The 12963-nt window shown below is 44.4% G+C and overlaps 3 protein-coding genes and 1 long non-coding RNA gene across 4 annotated transcripts; 2 read left to right on the forward strand and 2 right to left on the reverse strand.

Annotated features, from left to right (window-relative positions):
* Positions 1–798: 798 nt before the first annotated feature.
* LOC108155891 (opsin Rh1) lies at positions 799–2740 on the forward strand. The gene is made up of 5 exons (XM_017287033.2): positions 799–1010; positions 1074–1634; positions 2012–2159; positions 2230–2507; positions 2568–2740. Exons 1-5 carry the CDS (start codon positions 1003–1005, stop codon positions 2692–2694), a joined length of 1122 nt encoding a protein of 373 aa, XP_017142522.1. The 5' UTR covers positions 799–1002; the 3' UTR covers positions 2695–2740.
* An 845-nt stretch (positions 2741–3585) lies between these two features.
* Positions 3586–4266, forward strand: LOC108155892. The gene is made up of 3 exons (XR_001775075.2): positions 3586–3855; positions 3920–3989; positions 4061–4266. It is a non-coding gene; the product is annotated as an uncharacterized LOC108155892 (long non-coding RNA).
* LOC108155889 (mitogen-activated protein kinase kinase kinase 15) lies at positions 4216–9771 on the reverse strand. Its single transcript, XM_017287029.2, has 10 exons — positions 9420–9771; positions 9153–9347; positions 8642–8808; positions 7686–8583; positions 7289–7627; positions 6285–7087; positions 6078–6224; positions 5129–6019; positions 4792–5073; positions 4216–4730 (listed from the first exon to the last, which is right to left on the reverse strand). The coding sequence occupies exons 1-10, from the start codon at positions 9537–9539 to the stop codon at positions 4490–4492; spliced, it is 4083 nt and encodes a 1360-aa protein (XP_017142518.1). The 5' UTR covers positions 9540–9771; the 3' UTR covers positions 4216–4489.
* Positions 9772–10784: 1013 nt separating this feature from the next.
* LOC108155183 (zinc finger protein 420-like) lies at positions 10785–12951 on the reverse strand. The gene is made up of 4 exons (XM_017285854.2): positions 12562–12951; positions 11798–12511; positions 11664–11738; positions 10785–11604 (listed from the first exon to the last, which is right to left on the reverse strand). Exons 2-4 carry the CDS (start codon positions 12304–12306, stop codon positions 11205–11207), a joined length of 984 nt encoding a protein of 327 aa, XP_017141343.1. The 5' UTR covers positions 12307–12511; positions 12562–12951; the 3' UTR covers positions 10785–11204.
* Positions 12952–12963: the final 12 nt, after the last annotated feature.

Raw genomic sequence — 12963 nt, forward strand, 5'->3', positions numbered from 1 at the left:
AACCCCCGCACGCACACCTATTCGGAAAATGAGTGTCTGCGACCAGACGCCCAAACAATCGGACCCCCGAGCGTGACAATGGAAGTGTGAATAGATCAGTCGCTATAGAGAGGGGGGCCCGGGCAGGCACCTCTATAAGCAGCTTAGCGGCAGAGAGTCATATAGTCAGAGAGCCAAAGCCCAAGCGGGGGATCAGTCTCGACTCGGAAGAGTGTGTTTGCTTTTGGGCATTTTTCTAATGGCTCGTGACTTTGATGGCAAAAAGCACACACATCACACATTCCGTTGGGACATTGGGTGTGGAAGATCAATAACATGAATAATGGATGTTTGGACAAATGCTACTCATCTTTATATATAATTTTTAGTGAACTTTCAGAGTTCCAAATTGATAGAAATACTGAAAATAGTTCTAAAGGTGCCTCTATGTCTGATACGCACTCCTCTCATGCTTCCATTATATTTTTCCTGTTACGTATTGCCCATCGATTTCTTAAGCATTGACACTTTAAATTGTTGACTTTCCACGCCTCTTTTTTCGGGCACAATGTCAAAGAGACGAGACCCGTAGATACCCATAATCGAGAGGTGCTGAAAGAAGCCTCTGAAATGTCTAACTATTGACATTGGCCCATTGCAATGGGCTATTATGATTATAAGCCAAAAGCTGTCTGCACTTTTGTAGTATGTACGTAAATATTTTTAGGTGCACTGGCGTCTTGGCTAATTGAATTTGAACCCTACCACAGGGGGTTCTTTTAAGAATCTCCAAGGAAAACTATAAAAGCCCCAGAGCCACCAGCGGACGTTGCAGGTTTCGAACGACCAATCGCCGCGAATAGTCCGCTCCAGTGAAATATTCAAAATAAATTTAGGGAATCCTTTAATGTAAAAAGTTTTTGAAAAATATCTAACCGAATTTGCAAGCTTTTTATGTAGAAAGAGTGAGATTTATAGGCGGGATATAGTGACACACAAATAACTGGGAAAAATAAAATCACAATGGATAGGTAGGAAGATCTACATACTCGTAGATGATGGGATGGGATGACCTATACCCTATTTTGTTGCAGCTTTGCAGCAGTAGCCACACAATTGGGGCCGCATTTCGCAGCCCTTTCGAATGGTTCGGTGGTGGATAAGGTTACCCCCGACATGGCACATCTAATCAGCCCTTACTGGAATCAGTTCCCCGCCATGGACCCTATCTGGGCCAAGATCCTTACGGCCTACATGATTATTATTGGAATGATTTCCTGGTGTGGAAATGGCGTGGTGATCTACATCTTTGCCACCACAAAGTCACTGCGTACTCCTGCAAACCTCCTGGTCATCAACCTGGCCATCTCCGACTTTGGCATCATGATCACCAACACGCCCATGATGGGCATCAATTTGTACTTTGAGACCTGGGTCCTCGGACCCATGATGTGCGACATCTACGCGGGTCTGGGCTCTGCCTTTGGCTGCAGCTCCATCTGGTCCATGTGCATGATCTCCCTGGATCGCTACCAGGTCATCGTCAAGGGCATGGCTGGACGACCGATGACCATTCCACTGGCATTGGGCAAGATTGCCTACATCTGGTTCATGTCGAGCATTTGGTGCCTGGCCCCCGTCTTCGGCTGGAGCAGGTAAGAAGGATTCTTTGTATTTTAAGGGGTGTCTGGAATGGAAAAGCAGGGTACTTTTCCTCCATAGAGAGGGAGACAGTTGTCTCTCAAACGATGGTCAACACAGGCAGAAACGTAAAGCAACCGAGGAGAGGTGCTGCCTGACGCGCGACACTTGTATCCAAAGACGATTTAAAGGTGTTTTGAAGCGGAAAAGCTGGGTTGCACCTATGGAAACTGTCTGCTAGTGAAAGAATGGCTCAAGTATAGGCTGTTCTAAGAGAGAATTTTAGTGGTGAAAATACTCAACAATCAGAAAGCTGTGTCTTTGAAGTACCTCTACGCATATTATAGCTATAATATATTTTAGTAAAATCTTCGTCTATCCATTTCTCAAGGTATGTGCCGGAGGGTAACTTGACATCGTGTGGTATTGACTACTTGGAACGCGATTGGAATCCACGCTCGTACCTGATTTTCTACTCGATCTTTGTCTACTATATCCCGCTCTTCCTCATCTGCTACTCCTATTGGTTCATCATTGCTGTAAGAACAGACACGGACAGACCCCTATATCATTTAGTATATCCTCTTTGATAACTGTTATTTTGTTTAGGCCGTTTCCGCTCACGAGAAGGCCATGAGGGAGCAGGCCAAGAAGATGAATGTCAAGTCCCTGCGCTCCTCCGAGGATGCCGACAAGAGTGCCGAGGGCAAGCTTGCCAAAGTGGCTCTGGTCACCATCTCCCTGTGGTTCATGGCGTGGACTCCATACTTGGTGATCAACTGCATGGGATTGTTCAAATTTGAGGGTCTAACTCCACTAAATACCATCTGGGGTGCCTGCTTTGCCAAGTCGGCGGCCTGCTACAATCCCATTGTCTATGGCATTAGGTGGGTCTATATCTTATACGATTTCGTCCATGATCTCTGATCCTATCTCCTGTTTTACAGCCATCCTAAGTATCGCCTGGCTTTGAAGGAGAAGTGCCCTTGCTGTGTTTTTGGCAAGGTCGATGATGGCAAATCGAGCGAAGCCCAATCGCAGGCCACCAACAGCGAGGCCGAATCCAAGGCATAAAAAGGAAAAAAAAAGATACATTTCTCTTATAACAACAGCAACAAAAGCAACATCTTACAACAGCAACAACAGCAACAACAACAGCAACAACAACAACAACAACAACAACAACAACAACAACAAGAACAACAAGAACAGCAACAACAACAAGAACAACTGCAGCAACAGAACGAAACGCTTTCGAATACTAACAACATCAACCAAAAAATAGAACAACACCTCTATGGAAAAATGTGTAAATTTCCTCATTTACAAATTTCTTGCCTCCAATATCTAAAAGCAACAAATCTTTATCTAAAAAACACTTCTGCAATGTCACTAAAGACGAAACAAACAAAAAAAACTTAAACAAAAAAAATAAATGCAAACGAACTAGAAAAGTTATAAGCGGAAAGTGTGTGCTTTTCTTCTCTCGCTAAATAATTCACTCGCAGATATCTGTCTTTTCATATCCGATCCTAAGATTGTCTAGAAATTTGATAATACCATGGATTTTTCTTGAGATTAATACCTTTAAGACAGCCATCCTTTTTTAGTTCTTAAACGTACCCCTAAAGATACAAGTATACTATACCTGGTATATTTTTTTCATAAGATTATTATTTCCGATTTTATGCTTATTTTTCGGGGTCCTATGGGGGCATCCAGAATGCCCAATGATATTTCGATCCATAGGTTATTTTTCTATTTCCAATTTCTATTCTATTTTCTATTATTTCCAACAATTCACTCTCAGAACTCTTGCCTCTATTACGTTTTTAAAAAAAGTTAGAAGGAATCATCAAAGCATAAAAATAATAGCTTACTACATTCAAAAAATTAGAAGAAACATTTTATTTCGGTTCCTCAAAATACTGTAATCTCAGTTATCTGTGAATTGTCCGATCCATTGGTATTCCTTTCAATTTGTAGCAGTTTATTCAGTTGTTCTCTATTCTTTATAACAGTTCAAACGAGGCTCCAAAATTTTCTGTTTTACTAAAAATTTTTGTGTTAAAAAATCGAAAAAAGTTTGTAGTTTTTAGAAGATTTTAAAGCAAGTGTAAATTATTACAAAGTTACCTTTTGGCTTCTCAATCACGTTCTCCTTCACCCCACACTACTCTTCTCCATCGATGCTGTGTGCTGTTCGCAGCTGAGATTAATCAGGCGGTATTTACAGTGAGTATCATTGTGTACATGGATGAAGCAACCCTCCAAACGTAATCCTTGCTCTTTCCCTTAGCTATTTACTAATCAAGCTTTGGAACTAAGAAATCCAAATTTTTAAAGTATTCTTTTCAAAACAAAATATTGTAAGTATCCAGTGAGGTCCATGAAGGAGATCTCCGCTAATCTTGTACACTGCTCACTGCCCCGCGTACAGGTCTACATTTCTGGCTGCAGGTTAAGGTCGAGACCTTTAGTTCTTTGGCAGAACTAAAATCATTCCACTGGAGGTTCAACCATGGATTTCTTGTAGGATTGTTCGACGATAATTGTAACTTTCTGGCGCTGATCTCGAAAAAAAATCGCTTAGTGATGTTATATTTTTATTTTGTTATTGTTTTAAATTAAGGCACTTAAATTCCATTTTGTTTTATAAATTAACATGCATGTGAGGGGTGGGGGAGGTAGGGGAAGGCACAAAAGCATGGGAAATTCCCCAAAGTAAAAAGAGAGATAACGAAGAATCTCTGCACTGCTGGATACCCTGTAAATGGGGGGCATCCACACAGCTGTTAGTAGCACATGAGACATTAACATTAACAATTAATTAAGGCATTGCTTTCGGGCGGCGGCGGCGGGGATGGGATCACTCGCTGCAGGAATCATATTCGCTTTCGCTCTTTTTGATCTTCGTCTTGATGCTCCCTGAGGTTCCTGGTGTTCCCGGTGTCGTGGTGGTGGGCGATGCCAGGGTATTGTTGTTCAGGGAGGAGCCACCACCACCAATGGGCTTGTGGTAAGTGCTAGGCGGACTATCCAGACAATCGGATGAAGTGCAGACACGCTCTTGAATGATGAGCTTCCACAAACGCACCTCAATGCCAACGCTGGAAGAGAGAATATAAATTTAGAAGAGCTTCGAATGAGAGGTATCTAGGCTATTCCCACCGCAATCCCAGACGCATGAGATCCAGCTTTTCCATATTGTAGATGAAATCCTCAAAGGTGAAGCCCTCATTCAGTATGAGTGTCTTTGAGAACTCATCAATATCCTGCTGCGTTAACCACTGCTCCAACTGCTCGTCTATCTCGTGCAGACCAAAGTTGTGCTTGTTAAGCTGTCGCCTGGGATTCCCAGAGAGTGCTGGACGTGCGCTTCCTGCTCCCCCCGCTGCCGCTGCATTGGGACTCATTCTATGGCACTTTTTGTTGAATCCATTGATGGTGCGTCTACGGAGGGAGATTCTTTGATTAGATATACATTAAACAGCTCTAAAACTCGCACCTTAATCTCTTCCTGCCGCCCATGTAGATGTGGGCCAGCTCCTGGCTTATGTTGTGCAATGCCCGCATGCTCTGGCGCTGCTGCTCCATCATCTGGCGCTGCAGCTTGTGCTGATTCTCACGTATGTCGCGCAATATGCGCACATACTCCACAGAACTGTGGAGTGCCCCATCGTAGCCAGAGTCCGAGGGCAGCACGCCGCCAGAACTGATGGAGGGGAGGACTTTCTCCAGGCACTGCTGCTTCTCCTGACTGTCCGAGGAGCCTGCATGCTGCAGCGGTGAGGTCTGTACGCTCTCATCATCGTTGCCAGATAGATCCTTGTCCGCCAGGTTGGCCCCCAGTTCCGGTGAGAAGATGGTGACGGCTGCCTGCACCGCACGCTTCACGAGATTATCTAAGGCGAACATCCAATGCGGCTTGATGCAGTGGTACCTCAGCACACAGACGACTACATCCTGAAAGGAGTACAGAGCCAAATGCAGATGATCCAAGGCCACTGCATCGTTGTTTAGCTTCTGCTTTAGCTCATTGATCGTTGCCTCCAAATGCTTCTCATTCTCGTTTATAATGTAGTCCCTTAATCCGCGTATCAGCACCTCCAAATCGCTCTTCCGGATGGCAATTGAATTTTGATCCGCGTCGATTTTCTTCAGCCAGATGTCACACATCTTGGACTCATCCAAAGCGAGGACTTTCGATAGAGTGGTGCGTCGCTGCGAGTCCTTTTTCAGCCTATAAAAGCCATCCGTTTCGCTCGTCTCACTGATGCTAGTGCGCAGCGATGGCGTAGAGGGTTCAATCTCGGGAGAGAGCAGAAATCCGGAAGAGTTGCGGCGTTCCAGCAGGCTGGGCAGCTCATCAATATCCACAGAAGATGAGTGAGTAACGCTAAAGAGAAGCTCACACATTAGATTGGCTGTGAATGGGGATTGGGTGTGCGACTTACTCCAGTTCTGGTGTGGTGGGCGTATTGTAGGTGGTATTGTAGGTCAATGGAGCCGTCGTTTTATTTACCAGGCGATCCGCTGGCACCGAAATGCTCCTGCCAAAGTCCGTATTGATGGGTAAGCCAGGTCGCGGCTTGCGTGGTTTGCTGCACCAATCAAATGAGAATGTTAAATCAAGGAATAAATCAATGACTTGCCCCACTTACTCAGCCAGGAAGGGATCCTCCAGCAGCTGTGAGGCCGATGGTCTATCCAACACGCTTATGGCAAAGCAACGCAAAATAAAGTTCTTGGCATTCGTGGACAGCTCTACGGGTATATTTGGATGCTTCTTGTGGTACCCCACCTTGAACATGGCCGCCTGGGCGCAGCCGAGCTCAATGAACGGCGGTTTCCCGGTGGCCATCTCCACATTTGTGCAGCCAAAGGACCAGATATCTGCCGCCGGGCCATAGCCTCGCACCCCCTGATCAATCACCTCGGGCGCCATGTACTGCAGGGTGCCAGTGAAGGTCTCCGTCATGGGATTGATGCGCGCGAGTCGCTTGGAGGTGCCAAAATCGGAGATCTTGACGACACCACTGTACGTGTTCACCAGAACATTGTCGCCCTTGATGTCGCGATGGACAATGTCCTGCTCGTGCAGGTACTTGAGTCCCTCCAGTATCTGCTTGGAGTAGAAGGCCATGGTGGACTCGTTGTCCTTGAGCGGACCCCATTTGGTCTCGAGCAAATCGGATAGCGATCCTCCCGGCACCTGCTCCATGAAGATCTTGAAGAAACCATCCTCCGAGCGTGAGCCCAAATACTGTACAATATTCCGATGCCGCAGCTGCGAGTGGAGCTTGATCTCTTCGTGGAGTGGCTGCACATCCTGCGAGTTTTTCTCCGGCACCTCCTTGATGGCAATCCGCACTTGCGTTTGCTTATCCCTGGCGGCATACACTGTGCCGTAGGTGCCCTTGCCCAGGACCATCTTGCGATTCTGCTCATCGTAATCGTATTCGTACTGGAAGAAAAATTGGGATAACAATTTAGTGGTGGTTTTTAGGGGAACCTAACCTAATCTATCGATATCGATAATTATCGATATCGATTACTTATCGAACCTTAAATGATTACATGTACATATTCTATCATTTTTTGACCATTACATAATTTATCGATGAAATTTGATCAGAAAAAAATCACTTTAGCACTCAAGACTCACCTCTATTTGTGCATCGTCATTGCTGAGATTAACAAACACCTCCTGATCGGCCGTCATTTCCAATATCAAATCGTAAAACTTTTGCCGGCACTCGGACGATGGAAAGTAGATTTGAAAGTCATCCGAATTGTGATGGACATAAAGATACGCGCAGCGATCATCGCGCTTGTACAGGCTCACGGATTTGATTTTCGAGGCCACAAAGATGAAATCGTGGAGCTTCTTGCAGGTGTTCTTTGAGTGCGCCAGACAGATGTTCACAATCTGTATGGATTTTTCATCGGCATCCATGTTGATGGTCACATAGCTGGGCATATAGATCTTCTGTGGCTCGAGGATCTATCCGAAAAGGGAGAGATTATCGAAGATCTTTAGATGATACTCTTTAGACACTCACCAATATGGGAAATCGTATGCTGTTCTTAATCTCCTCTGTATTTGTGGCCTCCAAGAAGAAATCCATCCAGAACTGAAAGACCTGCTCTTCGATGGGGGGCATACGATCCTCGGGCTTCTTGCGGAACCTATGGATCAACGAAATGTTGCCAATCGTTGACTTTAGATACCAATTGGGGGGCTTCAGCTTGAACATGCATTCGGCCGCCTGAATGGCCTTGGCATAATCCTCGGCCAGCACAGAGATCTCAAAGAATGTGGCCACATCCCAGTATTCGCTCAGCGTCGAGAGGCTGCCCTTTTTCCCGATGAGATTGTTCAGGGTCATGCCAATGTGCTGCAGTTCCTCCGTGTTGCTGAATTCCTTGCCCTCGATGACCAGCAGAGTGGCCAGATTGATGCCCGCGTACTCATTTGGCTGCACTTCGAAGCTCTGGCGGTACCATTTGATGGCATGCGCCAGACTGGTGGCGTCCGTGTAATCCGACTCCACAAAGATGTCCTTGTAGATGCGACCGCACAGGCACAGCATGTCCGGGAAGTGGTTCTCCTTCTTTTCGAGGGCTTTCAGTGATGACTCCAGGGCCTTCTCTCTATCCCCCTTGCGGTTTCTGCGATTCAGGGCAAAGGCATAGAGGAAACTCATGTTTCCCGCCTCCACAAACTTGCGGGTGTTTGGTATATTCTTCAGATCATTAACCAGCCGCACCATGGCATCGTAGTCCTGCACATCCCTTAGCGAGCACATAAAACTGTGCACCACCTCGCCGGAGAGTACATGCGGATCATCCAGACGCTTGCGCATCTCATGGAGTATGCTCTGCAGCTTGGCTCCATTGGTGGCATACGTATCCCTGGCTGTCCGCATGTCGCTCAAGAACTTTTCCCTCATGTGTGCTCTGAAAAAGAGTTATGATTAGCAGCAGAAACTAAACATCCAGACAGACATCCATTTACTTTGATTGGATTTCTACATCTTGAAGCTTTCTACGGAGACGACCTTGCAGTGTGCTCACGCGTCCGTCTCCGGGTTGATCTTTGCTATTGGGTTGATTGGTCAAAAGACAGCTGTTGCTCTCTGCATTCAGTTTGTAGCTGAGAAACAAGTAATTTCCACAAGAGACCTAAAGGAGAGAGAGGGAGAGGTGTACACATTTTAATGACCGCCAGTGTAGGTGTGCCCGTCAGTGTTGGATGTTTGCGTGGGTGGGCGATTAAAAATAACAATAATGCGAGCTATATAGTCACCGGAAATAGAAAAACAACAAACAATCGCCAGGAAACATGACTTGTTGCTGCCGTTTCAAACACATATTGCTTAACATTTTTATCTTATCGGAAATGCCCCCGTCGCTCCGTTGCATCATTCGCAGTAAGATGTTTGCGGCTGGACTGCCACAGAGGGCACACAGGGCACACAACACCTCTCCCAGTCCCAACACCAACCTCAAACCGAGATAATACACACCTTAAGGCTGAGCGTCTGTTTGGATTCCACATCGTTGTAGATTAAGATGATTTCCTTCATGCCAAAACTCTCCCGCACCCCATAGTGATACGAGAGCGTTCGCTGCTGGGCCAAAACACTCAAATCTATCACCGCAACATCGGCATTGTAGAATGTTTCCATCACATTCGATTCGCCGAAATCCAATTTCTCAAACTGCAAGAAAACGGCACCAATTTGGTTTCATTTTATTTGTAAGGAATTTCCCATAGGTCAACCAACTCCCACCTGGACACGCTGAAAGTTAGCCCCGGCCGCCTGTACGGCCCGTTTGACCTCCTCCAGGGCACAGATGCGATCTTCCAGATGATCGCCCACGACGGTATCAATTACACAAACAACGTCCATAGCTGCGGGCTATTCCTGGCACCGATCGACCGATGGCTGGACGGATGGATGGATGGACGGGGGTCTTGCTGCCGCAATCAGGGCGTATTTAAGGTACTTTCTGTTGGCCAAAATCGCGCACTTCAATTGTAAACACCTTCATTACCACATACTTGTGGCCATTGCATTGTGTTAATTGCCGTGCAACGAAAAATAAATCAAAAATCGAAAATTATCAATAAATAAAGAAATTTGTAGAAATGTGACTTTCGATCAAATATACCGTCCAGCCTTAGGAATATACCGAAATATTTAAAAATATATACCGTAAATATACTGACGAGCTAAAGTTCTATTTTACATATTCCCCGTTTTTGATATTCCGTAGAATATTACCATCTATATAGAACATTTAGCAATGCCCACATAGTTTTATACGATTGTTGAATCAATTTTCTACTTAACTGGCTTATTCTAAATACTTTCTTTTATTGCATTTTGCGTAAAAAAAGGTTTTAGCGAAAAAGGTCAAACAAATGAAACGTAATAAAACGTAAGAGAAAAATCGTTCCAATTGCTCAATTTCTTTATTCCGTTGTATAATGCTGCCCTAAAACCCACATAATTTTAGGCCATTAACGAATACATTTTGTACCTGATTGACTAGTTTTAAGTACTCTCTTTTATTGTATAGTGTATAAAACAGGGTTTAAGGAAAAAAGGTCAACAAAAAACAGTTCGTGTGTCTGCAATTGACATTTTTATTGGCACTAAGTGGTGCAGAAACTAGTTCCAGTTCCAGTAATTAAAGTAGACATGAAGACGCGCCAAAACACGCCCGGGGCGTTGCATTCGAGTTGCGAAACTATCTAGGACCCCATACCCATACTCGCCTTGCATCATGTTGAATCACGCAAATCCCAGGCAGCTTCAAGGCACGCAAAGACAATGACGCCAGTCCCACTTCCTTCTCCTTCTGCTCCGTCGCTTCTTCGCACTCCGCCTTGGTGTCGAGGACGCATAACGGCAGTAACGTAAGTGAGTATGGAATGTCACGTCAACCGGAGTTTGTGCATAGGTATACCCTATTTGGTTAATATAATATCAAGAAACTGTTTTAAAACGTAATTAGTTAAAAAATTATCTCAGATTTTTATGTTTTAGACATATTAATGCATATGATTAGGGTCTTGTAAGTATATCTCCATCCCGATACCCATTCTTGGTTTCTGTAAGAAGACCAAAACCTTCAAAATATCGTTGAAATACCGTTAAAACAGAGACTGACTAGTTTCTGCATATAATGGAGCCTGAGATGACAAACATTTTCTCAATTCTATAATATCCATTTCCACAGGGTATGCAAATGTTGCACAATTCGCGCCATGTTGAGGAACAATTGGGACTTAAGCCTTATTTAATATTTCCATATGAGTATTATAATGTAAAGCATATAGATTATGTTTTGTAAGAATATTTAACAAAAACAGGAAATATAAGCGTAACAAAAGAATTATTCAATAATATAACAAGTTCTTAAGTGTTTTCTAAATAAATGTCATTTCATCATTAACCAGCAAAAAGCTTGACAAACATAAAATTAAAGATGCAATAGAAATCGGACACAATCAGGCATATTGTTGTTGTTCGACGCCTTTTTCGCGTATCTCCAGTTAAGAACTTTCGTCAAAGCCTTTTCTCCTTCTTTTTGGAGCACCCTTGCTTATGTTTCTCGTAAAGACGTTCGCCACTGTGAATATTACGAAAATGGTGCTTTAGCGCGTAATTATCTCTATATTTTTTGTCGCACTGCGAGCAATCGAAAAGTCCTTCGCCAGTGTGGGCCCGAATGTGCATAACCAGAGAATACTTGCGAATAAATTTCTTGCCGCAAGTCAAGCAATCGTAAGGACGTTCGCCAGTGTGAATACGAGTGTGCTCATCTAGGTGAATCTTGCGCGTATATTTCTTCTCGCAATACGTGCACTCGAAGGGACGCTCGCCAGTGTGAGCACGCATATGCCTAGTCAGGTTGTTTTTAAACGTAAATTTCATACCGCACTCCTGACACGTAATATTCCGTTTTCTGGTTGGGGATAAAATACACATTAAGACGAAAATATATAATGGAAAAGATGGACTCACTTTGGCAAGGATTCGGTCGTGCAGTCCTTCTTCGTGGGGTTTGATATAGCAGGTTCGGGGTCAGTGAGCTTCATCCTGATGTGAATAAAAAAGTATTAAATGTCTATTTAATCATTCGATGATTGAAAACCTACATCTTTACCAATGGTGGACTGTCACTGCAGGAGAGCATTTCACAATCAATCTCCTCGGAGTCCGAGTCGATCTGTTTCGTGGCACTAGGGGGCGTACCTCCTTGGCTACGCTCCAGTTGGCCTTGCTCACCAGCGTGCTCTTTACTGTGGATCTGCAGATAAAGTATTTCGATGAATTCTGCATTGCATTCTTGGCATTTAAACATGCCAACGTCGCTGTGTTTGACACGGTGCTTCATCACCTCATCCATGTTCGGAAATGAGTGCGGGCAACGCGTGTACTCTAAGGCTGCCATTGGAATGTCGTCCTTGGTATGTCTCAATAGACTGCTTTGACCATGTTCATTAGAGTGCTCTTTACTGTGGATCTGCATATAAAGGATGTCGATGAATTCCGCATTGCATTCTTGGCATTTAAACAGGCCAACGCCGCTGTGCTTGACACGGTGCTTCATCGCCTTATTCATGTTCGGGAATGAGCGCGTGCACTCTAAGGCTGCCAGTGGCATGTGCTTTTGTTGATGTCTTCTTAGGCTACGTTCGTTTACATAAAAGCGTGAGCACTGGGGACATTTATGGCACGTCTTATTAATGTGAAATTCGAGCTTGTACTGTGAGTCAAAACATTTATAGCATTGCGGACACAAAAGTTCAGCGGTACTACGAATTTTTCGGTACTACGTGTTCTTACTTCCAAGAGGCTTTATTTTGCTCCTTTAATGAGAAAATTAGCAACGATTCGCTTTTAAAAGCCAAGTACTTACATTTCGGCCGTCTGGTTGTTCTTGTGACTGGTGGTATGTCTTTTCAGGTGGTACTCAGTTATGAATCCAGGCACACTCGGCACACTTTCGCCATCCTTGGCACTTGTGTTTACGGCAGAAAAGATGAGTCCATGCGCTTTTTGATTTCCGACTGCAGGCCATATGCTCAGCTGTAGCTTAAAACGGTATAAGGGGTTAAAGTATGCCAGTTTCTACTATTCAAATTATACAAAAGGCATCTCTAAATCTTGTTAATTTTGTATGATAAAAGCACAAACTAACGCACATGGGAGGTTTTTTAATGTATTTTGTGGATGGTTTTTTTACGGTCTTAAAACTACGCGCAATTTTCCAACCAACACTAAACAGGTTGGCAGCACTACAGCAGTCAGCTGATTGGTG

The sequence above is a fragment of the Drosophila miranda genome, chromosome 2 (genome assembly GCF_003369915.1).
Source record: "Drosophila miranda strain MSH22 chromosome 2, D.miranda_PacBio2.1, whole genome shotgun sequence".
NCBI lineage: Eukaryota > Metazoa > Arthropoda > Insecta > Diptera > Drosophilidae > Drosophila > Drosophila miranda.

What these genes read in the sequence shown, in the direction of transcription:
- LOC108155891 (XM_017287033.2), top strand. An exon ending in CCTATTGGTTCATCATTGCT is followed by an intron (nt 2,160 to 2,229) that starts GTAAGAACAGAC and finishes TATTTTGTTTAG; the next exon opens with GCCGTTTCCGCTCACGAGAA. An exon ending in CCCATTGTCTATGGCATTAG is followed by an intron (nt 2,508 to 2,567) that starts GTGGGTCTATAT and finishes CCTGTTTTACAG; the next exon opens with CCATCCTAAGTATCGCCTGG.
- LOC108155889 (XM_017287029.2), bottom strand. Translation starts at nt 9,539, where the DNA reads ATGGACGTTGTTTGTGTAATTGATACCGTCGTGGGCGATCATCTGGAA. An exon ending in GAGGATCCCTTCCTGGCTGA is followed by an intron (nt 6,225 to 6,284) that starts GTAAGTGGGGCA and finishes TGATTGGTGCAG; the next exon opens with CAAACCACGCAAGCCGCGAC. An exon ending in GGCGGCAGGAAGAGATTAAG is followed by an intron (nt 5,074 to 5,128) that starts GTGCGAGTTTTA and finishes CTCCCTCCGTAG; the next exon opens with ACGCACCATCAATGGATTCA.
- LOC108155183 (XM_017285854.2), bottom strand. Translation starts at nt 12,306, where the DNA reads ATGCCACTGGCAGCCTTAGAGTGCACGCGCTCATTCCCGAACATGAAT. An exon ending in AGTCCACCATTGGTAAAGAT is followed by an intron (nt 11,739 to 11,797) that starts GTAGGTTTTCAA and finishes TATTCACATCAG; the next exon opens with GATGAAGCTCACTGACCCCG. An exon ending in ACGACCGAATCCTTGCCAAA is followed by an intron (nt 11,605 to 11,663) that starts GTGAGTCCATCT and finishes ATCCCCAACCAG; the next exon opens with AAAACGGAATATTACGTGTC.